The sequence below is a fragment of the Oncorhynchus masou genome, chromosome 27, assembly GCF_036934945.1.
Source record: "Oncorhynchus masou masou isolate Uvic2021 chromosome 27, UVic_Omas_1.1, whole genome shotgun sequence".
NCBI classification, from domain to species: Eukaryota; Metazoa; Chordata; class Actinopteri; order Salmoniformes; family Salmonidae; genus Oncorhynchus; species Oncorhynchus masou.
Genome location: NC_088238.1, coordinates 25,429,039 through 25,444,568, shown reverse-complemented (window position 1 = coordinate 25,444,568; position 15,530 = coordinate 25,429,039). Strand labels below are relative to the sequence as shown.

At 42.8% G+C, this 15,530-nt stretch overlaps 1 protein-coding gene across 21 annotated transcripts in view; it reads left to right on the top strand.

Annotated features, from left to right (window-relative positions):
• The window catches only part of LOC135515894 (CUGBP Elav-like family member 2), a 220,646-nt gene that overhangs the window by 193,306 nt on the left and 11,810 nt on the right, over positions 1 to 15,530 (top strand). For 17 of the 21 annotated variants that reach the window (XM_064939730.1, XM_064939745.1, XM_064939727.1 and 14 more), the window contains one exon: positions 4,041 to 4,172. The exons of the other annotated variants lie outside the window; for them this stretch is intronic. In XM_064939730.1, the coding sequence (XP_064795802.1) occupies positions 4,041 to 4,172 (132 nt within the window). The remainder of the gene's footprint in view (positions 1 to 4,040; positions 4,173 to 15,530) is intronic. 21 annotated transcript variants of the gene reach the window in all.

Below are 15,530 nucleotides of genomic sequence, written 5' to 3'. Positions count from 1 at the left end.
ATTTTAAGAATGTGAAATGTCAGAAAAATAGTAGAGAGAATTATTTATTTCAGCTTTTATTTCTTTCATCACATTCCCAGTGGGTCAGAAGTTTACATACACTCAATTAGTATTTGATAGCATTGCCTTTAAATTGTTGAACTTGGGTTAAACTTTTCACGTAGCCTTCCACAAGCTTCCCACAATAAGTTGGGTGAATTTTGGCCCATTCCTCCTGACAGAGCTGGTGTAACTGAGTCAGGTTTGTAGGCCTCCTTGCTCGCACACGCTTTTTCAGTTCTGCCCACAAATTTTCTATAGGATTGAGGTCAGGGCTTTGTGATGGCCACTCCAAGACCTTGACTTTGTTGTCCTGAAGCCATTTTGCCACAACTTTGGAAGTATGCTTGGGGTCATTGTCCATTTGGAAGACCCATTTGCGACCAAACTTTAACTTTAACTGATGTCTTGAGATGTTGCTTCAATATATCCACATAATTTTCCTGCCTCATGATGCCATCTATTTTGTGAAGAGCACCAGTCCCTCCTGCAGCAAAGCACCCCCACAACATGATACTGCCAACCCCGTGCTTCACGGTTGGGATGGTGTTTTTTGGCTTGCACGCCACCCCCCCTTTTTCCTCCCCAAACATAACGATGGTCATTATGGCCAAATAGTTCTATTTTTGTTTCATTAGACCAGAGAACATTTCTACAAAATGTACGATCTTTGTCCCCTTGTGCATTTGCAAACCGTAGTCTGGCTTTTTTATGGCGGTATTGGAGCAGTGGCTTCTTCCTTGCTGAGTGGCCTTTCAGGTGATGTCGATATAGGACTCGTTTTTACTGTGGATATAGATACTTTTGTACCTGTTTCCTCCAGCATCTTCACAAGGTCCTTTGCTGTTGTTCTGGGATTGATTTGCACTTTTCGCACAAAAGTACGTTCATCTCTATGAGACAGAATGCGTCTCCTTCCTGAGCAGTATGACGGCTGCGTGGTCCCATGGTGTTTATACTTGCGTACTATTGTTTGTACAGATGAACGTGGTACCTTCAGGTATTTGGATATTGCTCCCAAGCATGAACCAGACTTGTGGAGGTCTACAATTTTCCTGAGGTCTTGGCTGATTTCCTTTGATTTTCCCATGATGTCAAGCAAAGAGGCACTGAGTTTGAAGGTAGGCCTTGAAATACATCCAAAGGTACACCTCCAATTGACCCAAATTATGTCAATTAGCCTATCAGAATCTTCTAAATCCATGACATCTTTTTCTGGAATTTTCCAAGCCTTTTAAAGGCACAGTCAACTTAGTGTATGTAAACTACTGACCCACTGGAATTGTGATACAGTGAATTATAAGTGAAATAATTTGTCTGTAAACAATTGTTGGAAAAAATACTTGTCATGCACAAAGTAGATGTCCTAACCGACTTGCCAAAACTATAGTTTGTTAACAAGAGTTTTGTGGAGTGGTTGAAAAACCATACAACCTAAGTGTATGTAAACTTCAACTGTAAATGTTGCATTTTCAAGACAGGTGCTCTCTGCTGTTTGACACGCCAGACGAAGTGTAGCCATTGCACATGAATAGCTTCCTTAGATCTCAAGTCTTTATGAACAGGTACAGTAGAGAGGTTTGATATTATAGATAACGGTTCTGTCCATATTAAAGTGATGGTAAACTGGTAGTGTTGATGGGTCTTCTGTTTTGCTCTCTAGTCAAACCAAATCAAATCCAATTTTATTTGTCACATACAAATAGCCATGTCTCCCAGTCTTAGTCATCCTCTGGGGCCGTCAAACTCAACTCTGGACCTCGAAGCCAGTTCCACTGCCTTGTTCCATTGTTGCCCTCTAAGCAGGGACTGATTGGGTGCAATTAATGATCAGGCAGATCAGAACACCAGCCAGCTCTGCACCTCGTAGGGAGTTGAACACCCCTGCTCTTGGGAATGGTGTTATAATCTGTTTCGCTTGATTAAGTGGCATTAGGCCTCCCATCTGTGTGTGTGTGTCTGACTGACTGACTGAGTGTATAGAGTGTAGGGTCAGATCAGTGTCTCTCCACTCAGCCGAGCCTGATTGAGTCATCCGCTCCACTCTAAACCCACAAAGTGACAAAGCCACTCGACAGCGCTGCCCTCCATCCGCAGAGTGGAAAAATACAGTGTGTTATGCAATAGCATAGGGACTACTTCTAACACAGCACATACCGTGGCTTTCACCATGCTTTATCAGAGTGTTAGTGTGAAACAATGGTCAGACTGAAGAAGATGAGCTCTTCTCAGGTCTGTCTGGTTCCTCTTTAGGTTTCTTTCTCCTTTAGGAGGTTTTCCTTACCACTTAAGCACTCTGTGACAAATTAGTTTCTTAAAAAGGGCTATCCTCATAAGATTAGAAATTGTCTTATAGAGATGTGTTTTACAAGAATGATGTTGTTTATCAGGATGACTGGTTGGAACAAGTTTTTCACAATGTGCTACTAAATATATGTATAATGTCCAGGTTGTGAAGTGAAGAACAGAACTGTATTTTTTTGGAAATGGAGATTATTTTCTGAGGTTCAAGGCATGTATATGAGCAGGCAATAGCAGACAGCTGGCGGATGTACACGTGTGGTTTATCACATGAGAAGTCTGCACTGTGACTGCGTCACACACACACACACACCTCCTGTCCAGACCGGTCGTCACGGCAACCACAGCAACGGAACATTCTGATCAGGCTGTTCCCGGAAGAAGAGAAGACAGAAGATTTCAACGCTCGTTCTTCCACGCTGTCAGACGGGCCAATCTGGACACGAGCACCTCACTAACCAATCATACTAGTGCCTTCTCTTTATTGGTCATACTGGGTTGAGCCATCTCGTCCAATGAAAACTGTTAGTGGAAAAATAATCATCCTAACGCCCTTTAACCATTCACCCAGGTGCCAAAATCTTCTTCATGGTGTCTCGTTCATGTGATGTTGTGTGTGTGTGTGTGTGTGTATTGTGTGTATTCATGGTACTGTATATACATTCAGACTGTATATACGACACATACCTCGCATTTGACAAGGTGTCCGCCCCTTTTTCCTGGGTCCATAGGAGTGTTCTATAAACGGGCGTAGTTCTCTCTGTGAGTTGGTCGTTGGGGCTCCATTGCTCTGTCCTACAGAGTGAGTCTGTCTGCCTTATGGAGCCTTGACCAGCTGTCTCTCAGTAAGCCAAACAGCACTTCAGCGTATGTCCAATCTACTACGCCATATTTCTCTATTCACACACACGCGCTCTGTCTCACACACACACACACACACACACCCTAACTGCTCACATACACACTTTCTCTCTCACACACACACACGGTACTGTCACACACAGTGCAGGTTGCGAGGTTGACCACCCCTGCAGGTGTTTAATGGTCGTTACTTTAACATCAGTCAGAAGCTGGCATGGCCTCATTAATTATGCCTAAGTGATGGCCCATATGCTAATGCCATGTAGCTAATGAGTAAACCAGGCTACAGTTAGCCTACATACTAGACTCGAGTTGCATACTGTACATTATTTACTGCCTCCAGAAACCTCACGGCACAGAGAGAACAAAGCTCTATGTCAATGTAGAGTCCAAATGTACGCCTTGTTATGCTACACCTTGTTATCTGTAAAAGACAACAATAGAATCAAACAGGAAGCTGGACAAAGTAGGGTAGATGACGTCTAGAGATGTTCCACAGGAAGAGCTTGGACAGGCGGTTGCCAGTGCCATCTCTCTTCCCCCTGCAGGAGTTTAAGTCCAGCCTGTCCGTGTCTGTCTGTGGTCCACAGTTGTCAGGATCACCTCTGTCTTGAATTGGTCATACCCCCCCCCCCCCACGAAAAGTGAACTAGGATAGTACGATAGTATTGTATTTATATCGCACTTTCCACCTCAACCACCATTCATGAGTAACACTCAGCTTGTCAGCCCGAGTAGACGCCCCTCCTTCGGCGCCCACGCGGTTAGCCCCCGGTTCGGACGTGGCCCAGTCGTGGTCCCCAGGTTTGACAACACCCTCTCTGGCTCCTCTCCTCCAGGTATGAGTGCTCTGCAGTTGCAGAACCTGGCCACTTTAGCAGCGGCGGCAGCGGCGGCCCAGAACTCAGCCGGCCCCAACGCAAACCCCCTGTCCTCCAACGCAGCCTCCCTCGGAGCGCTGGCCAGCCCAGGTAACGCCGCTTCAGAGGGGGGTCAAACGCGGGGGACACCTGCCCTCCTGTCCTACCACCACCATCCTTTTCACTGTCGTCAGCAATACCATCCTCTTCGTCATCATTGCTGATGATCAAACCATCTTCATCATCACCACCGTCATTATCTTCGTCGTAGTCATTGCCGTCAACACCCACAAGATAGCGCTCCATGGTGTGTGTCCGCCATCTCTTGTTCATGCGTCGTGTTGTTGTTACCATGGAGACCCCATGCCGTGTCCGTCCCGGCGCCTGCCTGCGTGTCTGTGTCTGACAGCACTTCACCTCCTCACCGTGTCATGTGACGTGCACACCTATACGGCCGTATCATTCCGTGTCCCACGCGTTGTGTGTAAAAAGTACTATAGCTCAATGTCGTCTGTGATCGGTTTTCGCACTGAGAGTTGTCTGTGGGTGGGTGTGTGTGGTTGTTTGTGTGGATTTGTTGTGCCTTTAAAGTGACTCGTCTCTTCGCTTCACAAGCCCTCTGAGACACGGGAACCTTAAGTGCAGTGGAGTTGTTTCCGGGGGAGGGATGGTTGTTGGCACCTTTATGTGTCGTGTGTGATCTCTGGTTGTGGCCAGGGTCTGGTGACTAGAGAGACAGACAGACAGCAGTCAGGAGTTTTCTGGAGGAGATGGTTCACCTAGGTCACATTGAGACACTCTTCTCTCCTTCTATTCCTCTTCTTCACTCTCCTGCTTTCTCTCTATCTACTTTTCTCTTATTCTGCTCTCTCTCTCTGCTTTTCTCTTATTCTGCTCTCTCTCCCTCTGCTTTCCTCTTATTCTGCTCTCTCTCTCTCTGCTTTTCTCTTATTCTGCTCTCTCTCTCTCTCTCTGCTTTTCTCTTATTCTGCTTTTCTCTTATTCTCTCTCTCTGCTTTTCTTATTCTGCTCTCTCTCTCTCTGCTTTTCTCTTATTCTGCTCTCTCTCTCTGCTTTTCTCTTATTCTTCTCTCTCTGCTTTTCTCTTATTCTGCTCTCTCTCTCTCTCTGCTTTTCTCTTATTCTGCTCTCTCTCTCTGCTTTTCTCTTATTCTGCTCTCTCTCTGCTTTTCTCTTATTCTGCTCTCTCTCTCTGCTTTTCTCTTATTCTGCTCTCTCTCTCTCTGCTTTTCTCTTATTCTGCTCTCTCTCTCTGCTTTTCTCTTATTCTGCTCTCTCTCTCTCTCTGCTTTTCTCTTATTCTGCTCTCTCTCTCTCTCTGCTTTTCTCTTATTCTGCTCTCTCTCTCTCTGCTTTTCTCTTATTCTCTCTCTCTCTCTGCTTTTCTCTTATTCTGCTCTCTCTCTGCTTTTCTCTTATTCTGCTCTCTCTCTCTCTGCTTTTCTCTTATTCTGCTCTCTCTCTCTGCTTTTCTCTTATTCTGCTTTTCTCTTATTCTGCTCTCTCTCTGCTTTTCTCTTATTCTGCTCTCTCTCTCTGCTTTTCTCTTATTCTGCTCTCTCTCTGCTTTTCTCTTATTCTGCTCTCTCTCTCTGCTTTTCTCTTATTCTGCTCTCTCTCCCTCTGCTTTTCTCTTATTCTGCTCTCTCTCTCTCTCTCTGCTTTTCTCTTATTCTGCTGTCTCTCTCTCTCTCTCTCTCTGCTTTTCTCTTATTCTGCTCTCTCTCTCTCTGCTTTTCTCTTATTCTGCTCTCTCTCTCTGCTTTTCTCTTATTCTGCTCTCTCTCTCTCTGCTTTATTCTTATTCTCTCTCTCTCTCTCTCTGCTTTTCTCTTATTCTCTCTTATTCTCTCTCTCTCTGCTTTTCTCTTATTCTGCTCTCTCTCTCTCTGCTTTTCTCTTATTCTGCTCTCTCTCTCTCTCTCTCTCTCTTTTCTCTTATTCTGTAATCTCTCTCTCTCTCTGCTTTTCTCTTATTCTGCTCTCTCTCTCTGCTTTTCTCTTATTCTGCTCTCTCTCTCTGCTTTTCTCTTATTCTGCTCTCTCTCTCTCTCTGCTTTTCTCTTATTCTGCTCTCTCTCTCTCTCTGCTTTTCTCTTATTCTGCTCTCTCTCTCTCTGCTTTTCTCTTATTCTGCTCTCTCTCTCTCTCTGCTTTTCTCTTATTCTGCTCTCTCTCTCTCTCTCTCTCTTCTGTCTCTCTTTCTCTTTTTCTTATTCTCTCTCTCTCTGCTTTTCTCTTATTCTGCTCTCTCTCTTTTCTCTCTGCTTTTCTCTTATTCTGCTTTTCTCTTATTCTCTCTCTCTCTGCTTTTCTCTTATTCTGCTCTCTCTCCCTCTGCTTTTCTCTTATTCTGCTCTCTCTCTCTCCCTGCTTTTCTCTTATTCTGCTCTCTCTCTCTCTGTCTCTGCTTTTCTCTTATTCTGCTCTCTCTCTCTCTCTGCTTTTCTCTTATTCTGCTCTCTCTCTCTCTGCTTTTCTCTTATTCTGCTCTCTCTCTCTCTGCTTTTCTCTTATTCTGCTCTCTCTCTCTGCTTTTCTCTTATTCTGCTCTCTCTCTCTCTCTCTGCTTTTCTCTTATTCTGCTCTCTCTCTGCTTTTCTCTTATTCTGCTCTCTCTCTCTCTCTGCTTTTCTCTTATTCTGCTCTCTCTCTCTCTGCTTTTCTCTTATTCTGCTCTCTCTCTCTCTCTCTGCTTTTCTCTTATTCTGTCTCTCTCTCTCTGCTTTTCTCTTATTCTGCTCTCTCTCTCTCTGCTTTTCTCTTATTCTGCTCTCTCTCTGCTTTTCTCTTATTCTCTCTCTCTCTGCTTTTCTCTTATTCTGGTCTCTCTCTCTCTGCTTTTCTCTTATTCTGCTCTCTCTCTCTCTGCTTTTCTCTTATTTATTCTCTCTCTCTCTGCTTTTCTCTTATTCTGGTCTCTCTCTCTCTCTGCTTTTCTCTTATTCTGTCTCTCTCTCTCTCTCTCTGCTTTTCTCTTATTCTGGTCTCTCTCTCTCTCTCTGCTTTTCTCTTATTCTGTCTCTCTCTCTCTCTCTCTGCTTTTCTCTTATTCTGCTCTCTCTCTCTCTGCTTTTCTCTTATTCTGCTCTCTCTCTGCTTTTCTCTTATTCTGCTCTCTCTCTCTGCTTTTCTCTTATTCTGCTCTCTCTCTCTCTCTGCTTTTCTCTTATTCTGCTCTCTCTCTCTCTCTCTCTGCTTTTCTCTTATTCTGCTCTCTCTCTCTCTGCTTTTCTCTTATTCTGCTCTCTCTCCCTCTGCTTTTCTCTTATTCTGCTCTCTCTCTCTCTGCTTTTCTCTTATTCTGCTCTCTCTCTCTCTGCTTTTCTCTTATTCTGGTCTCTCTCTCTCTCTGCTTTTCTCTTATTCTGCTCTCTCTCTGCTTTTCTCTTATTCTCTCTCTCTCTCTCTGCTTTTCTCTTATTCTGCTCTCTCTCTCTCTCTCTGATTTTCTCTTATTCTCTCTCTCTCTCTCTCTGCTTTTCTCTTATTCTGGTCTCTCTCTCTCTCTCTCTGCTTTTCTCTTATTCTGCTCTCTCTCTCTCTGCTTTTCTCTTATTCTGCTCTCTCTCTCTCTGCTTTTCTCTTATTCTGCTTTCTCTCTCTGATTTTCTCTTATTCTGCTCTCTCTCTCTCTGCTTTTCTCTTATTCTGCTCTCTCTCTGCTTTTCTCTTATTCTGCTTTTCTCTTATTCTGCTCTCTCTCTCTCTCTCTGCTTTTCTCTTATTCTGCTTTTCTCTCTCTCTCTGCTTTTCTCTTATTCTGGTCTCTCTCTCTCTCTCTCTCTCTCTGCTTTTCTCTTATTCTGTCTCTCTCTCTCTCTGCTTTTCTCTTATTCTGCTCTCTCTCTGCTTTTCTCTTATTCTGCTCTCTCTCTCTGCTTTTCTCTTATTCTGCTCTCTCTCTCTCTGCTTTTCTCTTATTCTGCTCTCTCTCTCTCTCTGCTTTTCTCTTATTCTGGTCTCTCTCTCTCTCTTTTCTCTGCTGCTTTTCTCTTATTCTGCTCTCTCTCTCTCTGCTTTTCTCTTATTCTGCTCTCTCTCTCTCTCTGCTTTTCTCTTATTCTGTCTCTCTCTCTCTCTCTCTCTGCTTTTCTCTTATTCTGTCTCTCTCTCTCTCTCTGCTTTTCTCTTATTCTGCTCTCTCTCTCTGCTTTTCTCTTATTCTGCTCTCTCTCTCTCTTTTCTCTTATTCTCTCTTATTCTGCTTTTCTCTTATTCTGCTCTCTCTCTCTCTCTGCTTTTCTTATTCTGCTCTCTCTCTCTCTGCTTTTCTCTTATTCTCTCTCTCTGCTTTTCTCTTCTCTGCTTTTCTCTTATTCTGCTCTCTCTCTTTTCTTATTCTGCTCTCTCTCTCTCTCTTTTCTCTTATTCTTCTCTCTCTCTGCTTTTCTCTTATTCTCTCTCTCTCTGCTTTTCTCTTATTCTGCTCTCTCTCTCTCTGCTTTTCTCTTATTCTGCTCTCTCTCTCTCTGCTTTTCTCTTATTCTGATCTCTCTCTCTCTGCTTTTCTCTTATTCTGGTCTCTCTCTCTCTCTGCTTTTCTCTTATTCTGCTTTTCTCTTATTCTCTCTCTCTGCTTTTCTCTTATTCTGCTCTCTCTCTCTCTGCTTTTCTCTTATTCTGCTCTCTCTCTGCTTTTCTCTTATTCTGCTCTCTCTCTCTCTGCTTTTCTCTTATTCTGCTCTCTCTCTCTCTCTGCTTTTCTCTTATTCTGCTCTCTCTCTGCTTTTCTCTTATTCTGCTCTCTCTCCTCTCTCTTATTCTCTCTCTCTCTGCTTTTCTCTTATTCTGCTCTCTCTCTCTCTCTGCTTTTCTCTTATTCTGCTCTCTCTCTCTCTGATTTTCTCTTATTCTGCTCTCTCTCTCTCTCTCTGCTTTTCTCTTATTCTGGTCTCTCTCTCTCTGCTCTCTTATTTTTCTCTTATTCTGCTCTCTCTCTCTGCTTTTCTCTTATTCTGCTCTCTCTCTCTCTCTGCTTTTCTCTTATTCTGCTCTCTCTGCTTTTCTCTCTCTCTGCTTTTCTCTTATTCTGCTCTCTCTCTCTGCTTTTCTCTTATTCTGCTCTCTCTCTCTCTCTGCTTTTCTCTTATTCTTATCTCTGCTTTTCTCTTATTCTGCTCTCTCTCTCTCTGCTTTTCTCTTATTCTGCTCTCTCTCTCTCTCTCTGCTTTTCTCTTATTCTGCTCTCTCTCTCTGCTTTTCTCTTATTCTGGTCTCTCTCTCTCTCTGCTTTTCTCTTATTCTGCTCTCTCTCTCTCTCTCTGATTTTCTCTTATTCTGGTCTCTCTCTCTCTCTGCTTTTCTCTTATTCTGCTCTCTCTCTCTCTGCTTTTCTCTTATTCTGTCTCTCTCTCTCTGCTTTTCTCTTATTCTGCTCTCTCTCTGCTTTTCTCTTATTCTGCTCTCTCTCTCTCTCTCTCTGCTTTTCTCTTATTCTGCTCTCTCTCTCTCTGCTTTTCTCTTATTCTGCTCTCTCTCTCTCTGCTTTTCTCTTATTTCTCTCTCTCTCTGCTTTTCTCTTATTCTGCTCTCTCTCTCTCTCTCTGATTTTCTCTTATTCTGTCTCTCTCTCTCTCTGCTTTTCTCTTATTCTGCTCTCTCTCTCTCTGCTTTTCTCTTATTCTGCTCTCTCTCTCTCTCTCTGCTTTTCTCTTATTCTCTCTCTCTCTCTCTGCTTTTCTCTTATTCTGCTCTCTCTCTCTCTGCTTTTCTCTTATTCTGCTCTCTCTCTCTCTGCTTTTCTCTTATTCTGGTCTCTCTCTCTCTCTCTGCTTTTCTCTTATTCTGCTCTCTCTCTCTCTGATTTTCTCTTATTCTGCTCTCTCTCTCTCTGCTTTTCTCTTATTCTGCTTTTCTCTTATTCTCTCTCTCTCTCTGCTTTTCTCTTATTCTGCTCTCTCTCTCTCTGCTTTTCTCTTATTCTGCTCTCTCTCTCTCTCTGCTTTTCTCTTATTCTGCTCTCTCTCTCTCTGCTTTTCTCTTATTCTATTCTCTCTCTCTCTCTCTCTGCTTTTCTCTTATTCTGTCTCTCTCTCTCTGCTTTTCTCTCTCTTATTCTCTCTCTCTCTGCTCTCTTATTCTGCTTTCTCTCTTATTCTGCTCTCTCTCTCTTTTCTCTCTCTTTTCTCTTATTCTGCTTTTCTCTCTCTCTCTCTCTCTGCTTTTCTCTTATTCTTCTCTCTCTCTCTGCTTTTCTCTTATTCTGCTCTCTCTCTCTCTCTGCTTTTCTCTTATTCTGCTCTCTCTCTCTCTCTCTGCTTTTCTCTTATTCTGCTCTCTCTCTCTGCTTTTCTCTTATTCTGGTCTCTCTCTCTCTCTGCTTTTCTCTTATTCTGCTCTCTCTCTCTCTGCTTTTCTCTTATTCTGCTCTCTCTCTCTCTCTCTGCTTTTCTCTTATTCTGCTCTCTCTCTCTCTGCTTTTCTCTTATTCTGCTCTCTCTCTCTCTGCTTTTCTCTTATTCTGCTCTCTCTCTGCTTTTCTCTTATTCTGCTCTCTCTCTCTGCTTTTCTCTTATTCTGCTCTCTCTCCTCTCTCTGCTTTTCTCTTATTCTGCTCTCTCTCTCTCTCTGCTTTTCTCTTATTCTGGTCTCTCTCTCTCTCTGCTTTTCTCTTATTCTGCTCTCTCTCTCTCTGCTTTTCTCTTATTCTGCTCTCTCTCTCTCTGCTTTTCTCTTATTCTGCTCTCTCTCTGCTTTTCTCTTATTCTGGTCTCTCTCTCTCTCTCTGCTTTTCTCTTATTCTGCTCTCTCTCTCTCTCTCTCTGACTTTCTCTTATTCTGCTCTCTCTCTCTCTGCTTTTCTCTTATTCTGCTCTCTCTCTGCTTTTCTCTTATTCTGCTCTCTCTCTCTCTCTGCTTTTCTCTTATTCTGCTCTCTCTCTCTCTGCTTTTCTCTTATTCTGTCTCTCTCTCTCTCTGCTTTTCTCTTATTCTGCTCTCTCTCTCTCTCTGATTTTCTCTTATTCTGCTCTCTCTCTCTCTGCTTTTCTCTTATTCTGCTCTCTCTCTCTTTTCTCTCTCTCTCTCTGCTTTTCTCTTATTCTGGTCTCTCTCTCTCTCTGCTTTTCTCTTATTCTGGTCTCTCTCTCTCTCTGCTTTTCTTTTCTTATTCTGCTCTCTCTCTCTCTCTGCTTTTCTCTTATTCTCTCTCTCTCTCTCTCTTTCTCTTATTCTGCTTTTCTCTTATTCTATCTCTCTCTCTCTCTGCTTTTCTCTTATTCTGCTCTCTCTCTCTTTTCTCTTATTCTGCTCTCTCGCTCTCTGCTTTTCTCTTATTCTGCTCTCTCTCTCTCTCTGCTTTTCTCTTATTCTCTCTCTCTCTCTCTCTCTCTGCTTTTCTCTTATTCTGCTCTCTCTCTCTCTGCTTTTCTCTTATTCTGCTCTCTCTCTCTCTCTCTTTTCTCTTATTCTGCTCTCTCTCTCTCTGCTTTTCTCTTATTCTGCTCTCTCTCTCTCTGCTTTTCTCTTATTCTGCTCTCTCTCTCTCTCTGCTTTTCTCTTATTCTGCTCTCTCTCTCTCTGCTTTTCTCTTATTCTGTCTCTCTCTCTCTCTGCTTTTTCTCTTATTCTGCTTTTCTCTTATTCTCTCTCTCTCTCTCTGCTTTTCTCTTATTCTGCTCTCTCTCTCTCTCTCTGCTTTTCTCTTATTCTGTCTCTCTCTCTCTCTCTCTTTTCTCTCTGCTTTTCTCTTATTCTGCTCTCTCTCTGCTTTTCTCTTATTCTGCTCTCTCTCTCTCTGTTTCTCTTATTCTGCTCTCTCTCTCTCTGCTTTTCTCTTATTCTGCTTCTCTCTTCTCTGCTTTTCTCTTTTCTGCTCTCTCTCTCTGCTCTTTTCTCTTATTCTGCTTTCTCTCTCTCTCTCTGCTTTTCTCTTATTCTGCTCTCTCTCTCTCTCTCTGCTTTTCTCTTATTCTGTCTCTCTCTCTCTCTCTTTTCTCTTATTCTGCTCTTTCTCTGCTTTTTCTTATTCTGCTCTCTCTCTCTGATTTTCTCTTATTCTGGTCTCTCTCTCTCTCTCTCTCTCTGCTTTTCTCTTATTCTGGTCTCTCTCTCTCTCTCTGCTTTTCTCTTATTCTGCTCTCTCTCTCTCTCTGCTTTTCTCTTATTCTGCTCTCTCTCTCTCTCTGCTTTTCTCTTATTCTGCTCTCTCTCTGCTTTTCTCTTATTCTGCTCTCTCTCTCTCTCTCTGCTTTTCTCTTATTCTGCTCTCTCTCTCTCTCTCTGATTTTCTCTTATTCTGGTCTCTCTCTCTCTCTGCTTTTCTCTTATTCTGGTCTCTCTCTCTCTTTTCTCTGCTTTTCTCTTTTTCTCTTATTCTCTCTCTCTCTCTGCTTTTCTCTTATTCTGCTCTCTCTCTCTGCTTTTCTCTTATTCTGCTCTCTCTCTCTCTGCTTTTCTCTTATTCTGCTCTCTCTCTCTCTCTCTGCTTTTCTCTTATTCTGTCTCTCTCTCTCTCTCTCTCTGCTTTTCTCTTATTCTGTCTCTCTCTCTCTCTCTCTGCTTTTCTCTTATTCTGCTCTCTCTCTCTCTCTGCTTTTCTCTTATTCTGCTCTCTCTCTCTCTCTGCTTTTCTCTTATTCTGCTCTCTCTCTCTCTGCTTTTCTCTCTTATTCTCTCTCTCTCTCTGCTTTTCTCTTATTCTGGTCTCTCTCTCTCTCTCTGCTTTTCTCTTATTCTGCTCTCTCTCTCTCTCTTTTCTCTTATTCTGCTCTCTCTCTCTCTCTCTGCTTTTCTCTTATTCTGCTCTCTCTCTCTCTGCTTTTCTCTTATTCTGCTCTCTCTCTCTCTGCTTTTCTCTTATTCTGCTCTCTCTCTCTCTCTCTCTCTGCTTTTCTCTTATTCTGCTCTCTCTCTCTCTCTCTGCTTTTCTCTTATTCTGCTCTCTCTCTCTCTGCTTTTCTCTTATTCTGCTCTCTCTCTGCTTTTCTCTTATTCTGCTCTCTCTCTCTCTGCTTTTCTCTTATTCTGCTCTCTCTCTCTGCTTTTCTCTTATTCTGCTCTCTCTCTCTCTCTCTCTCTCTGCTTTTCTCTTATTCTGCTCTCTCTCTCTCTCTGCTTTTCTCTTATTCTGCTCTCTCTCTCTCTGCTTTTCTCTTATTCTGCTCTCTCTCTCTCTCTCTCTCTGCTTTTCTCTTATTCTGGTCTCTCTCTCTCTGCTTTTCTCTTATTCTGCTCTCTCTCCTCTCTCTGATTTTCTCTTATTCTGCTCTCTCTCTCTCTGCTTTTCTCTTATTCTGGTCTCTCTCTCTCTGCTTTTCTCTTATTCTGCTCTCTCTCTCTCTCTGCTTTTCTCTTATTCTCTCTCTCTCTCTGCTTTTCTCTTATTCTGGTCTCTCTCTCTCTCTGCTTTTCTCTTATTCTGCTCTCTCTCTCTCTGCTTTTCTCTTATTCTGCTCTCTCTCTCTCTCTGCTTTTCTCTTATTCTGGTCTCTCTCTCTCTCTCTCTGCTTTTCTCTTATTCTGCTCTCTCTCTCTCTGCTTTTCTCTTATTCTGCTCTCTCTCTCTCTCTGCTTTTCTCTTATTCTGCTCTCTCTCTCTCTCTGCTTTTCTCTTATTCTGCTCTCTCTCTCTCTGCTTTTCTCTTATTCTGCTCTCTCTCTCTCTGCTTTTCTCTTATTCTGCTCTCTCTCTCTCTCTCTCTGCTTTTCTCTTATTCTGCTCTCTCTCTCTCTGCTTTTCTCTTATTCTCTCTCTCTCTCTCTCTGCTTTTCTCTTATTCTGTCTCTCTCTCTCTCTCTGCTTTTCTCTTATTCTGCTCTCTCTCTCTGCTTTTCTCTTATTCTGCTCTCTCTCTCTCTGCTTTTCTCTTATTCTGTCTCTCTCTCTCTCTCTCTGCTATTCTCTTAATCTGCTCTCTCTCTGCTTTTCTCTTATTCTCTCTGCTTTTCTCTTATTCTCTCTCTCTCTCTGCTTTTCTCTTATTCTGCTCCCTCTCTCTCTGCTTTTCTCTTATTCTGCTCTCTCTCTCTCTCTCTCTCTGCTTTTCTCTTATTCTGGTCTCTCTCTCTCTCTGCTTTTCTCTTATTCTGCTCTCTCTCCCTCTGCTTTTCTCTTATTCTGCTCTCTCTCTCTCTCTCTCTGCTTTTCTCTTATTCTGCTCTCTCTCTCTCTCTCTCTCTCTGCTTTTCTCTTATTCTGCTCTCTCTCCCTCTCTCTCTCTGCTTTTCTCTTATTCTGGTCTCTCTCTCTCTACTTTTCTCTTATTCTGCTCTTTCTCCCTCTGCTTTTCTCTTATTTTGCTCTCTCTCTCTCTGCTTTTCTCTTATTCTGGTCTCTCTCTCTCTGCTTTTCTCTTATTCTGGTCTCTCTTCTCTGCTTTTCTCTTATTCTGGTCTCTCTCTCTCTTTGCTTTTCTCTTATTCTGCTCTCTCTCTCTCTGATTCTCTTATTCTGGTCTCTCTCTCTCTCTCTGCTTTTCTCTTATTCTGGTCTCTCTCTCTCTCTGCTTTTCTCTTATTCTGCTCTCTCTCTCTCTGCTTTTCTCTTATTCTGCTCTCTCTCTCTCTCTGCTTTTCTCTTATTCTGCTCTCTCTCTCTCTGCTTTTCTCTTATTCTGTCTCTCTCTCTCTCTGCTTTTCTCTTATTCTGCTCTCTCTCTCTCTGCTTTTCTCTTATTCTGATCTCTCTCCCTCTGCTTTTCTATTATTCTGCTCTGTCTCTCTCCCTCTGTTTTTCTATTATTCTGGTCTCTCCATCTGCTTTTCTCTTATTCTGCTCTGTCTCTCTCCCTCTGTTTTTCTCTTATTCTGCTTTGTCTCTCTCCCTCTGCTTTTCTCTTATTCTGCTTTGTCTCTCTCCCTCTGCTTTTCTCTTATTCTGCTTTGTCTCTCTCTCTCTCTTTCTTTGCCCTCCTGTCTCTTCTCTACTCATTTTACTCCATTCTCCATTTGTCCTCTCTCTCTCTCTCTTCACCATCTCTCTCGTCCTCCCTGCCTTGCTCCTCCAGTTCCCTGGTTGCTGTCTTTTCTGGAGTAGCCAAGTAACAGAGCGTGAATAAGAGCTTTGTTTAGTGTCTCTCTCTCATGAACCCATCACCCTTTGCCTGTCCTGCTCCCTGCTTTCACCCAGCTGCTTAGCATAGGTTTAAATGTGAATTCTGCTCTCTCTCTCTCGTGTGTTCTGTGGATACTAGAGCTACATTATTAGTGCATGCTCAGACTCTGCTCAGTGCCAATGAAAGGCGACACTCTCCGTCAATGACATTTTGACTGAATATTAGTTTCAATTTGAAAAGAAAGACAACCAATTTAAAGACAGCCAATTTACCATTGAGAGACTGTCTTGATTTTCATTTGTACTAAGTCTATTTTAAGATATCCAATCTTTCTGATGCAGTGTAAGCGTGACTTAGAGGGGTGTGTGGACATTATGTCTTTCTGGACAATCAAATAAACGACTGTCTGTGAAGGACAATTGTTATTCACCCACATTGTACTTAGGGACGA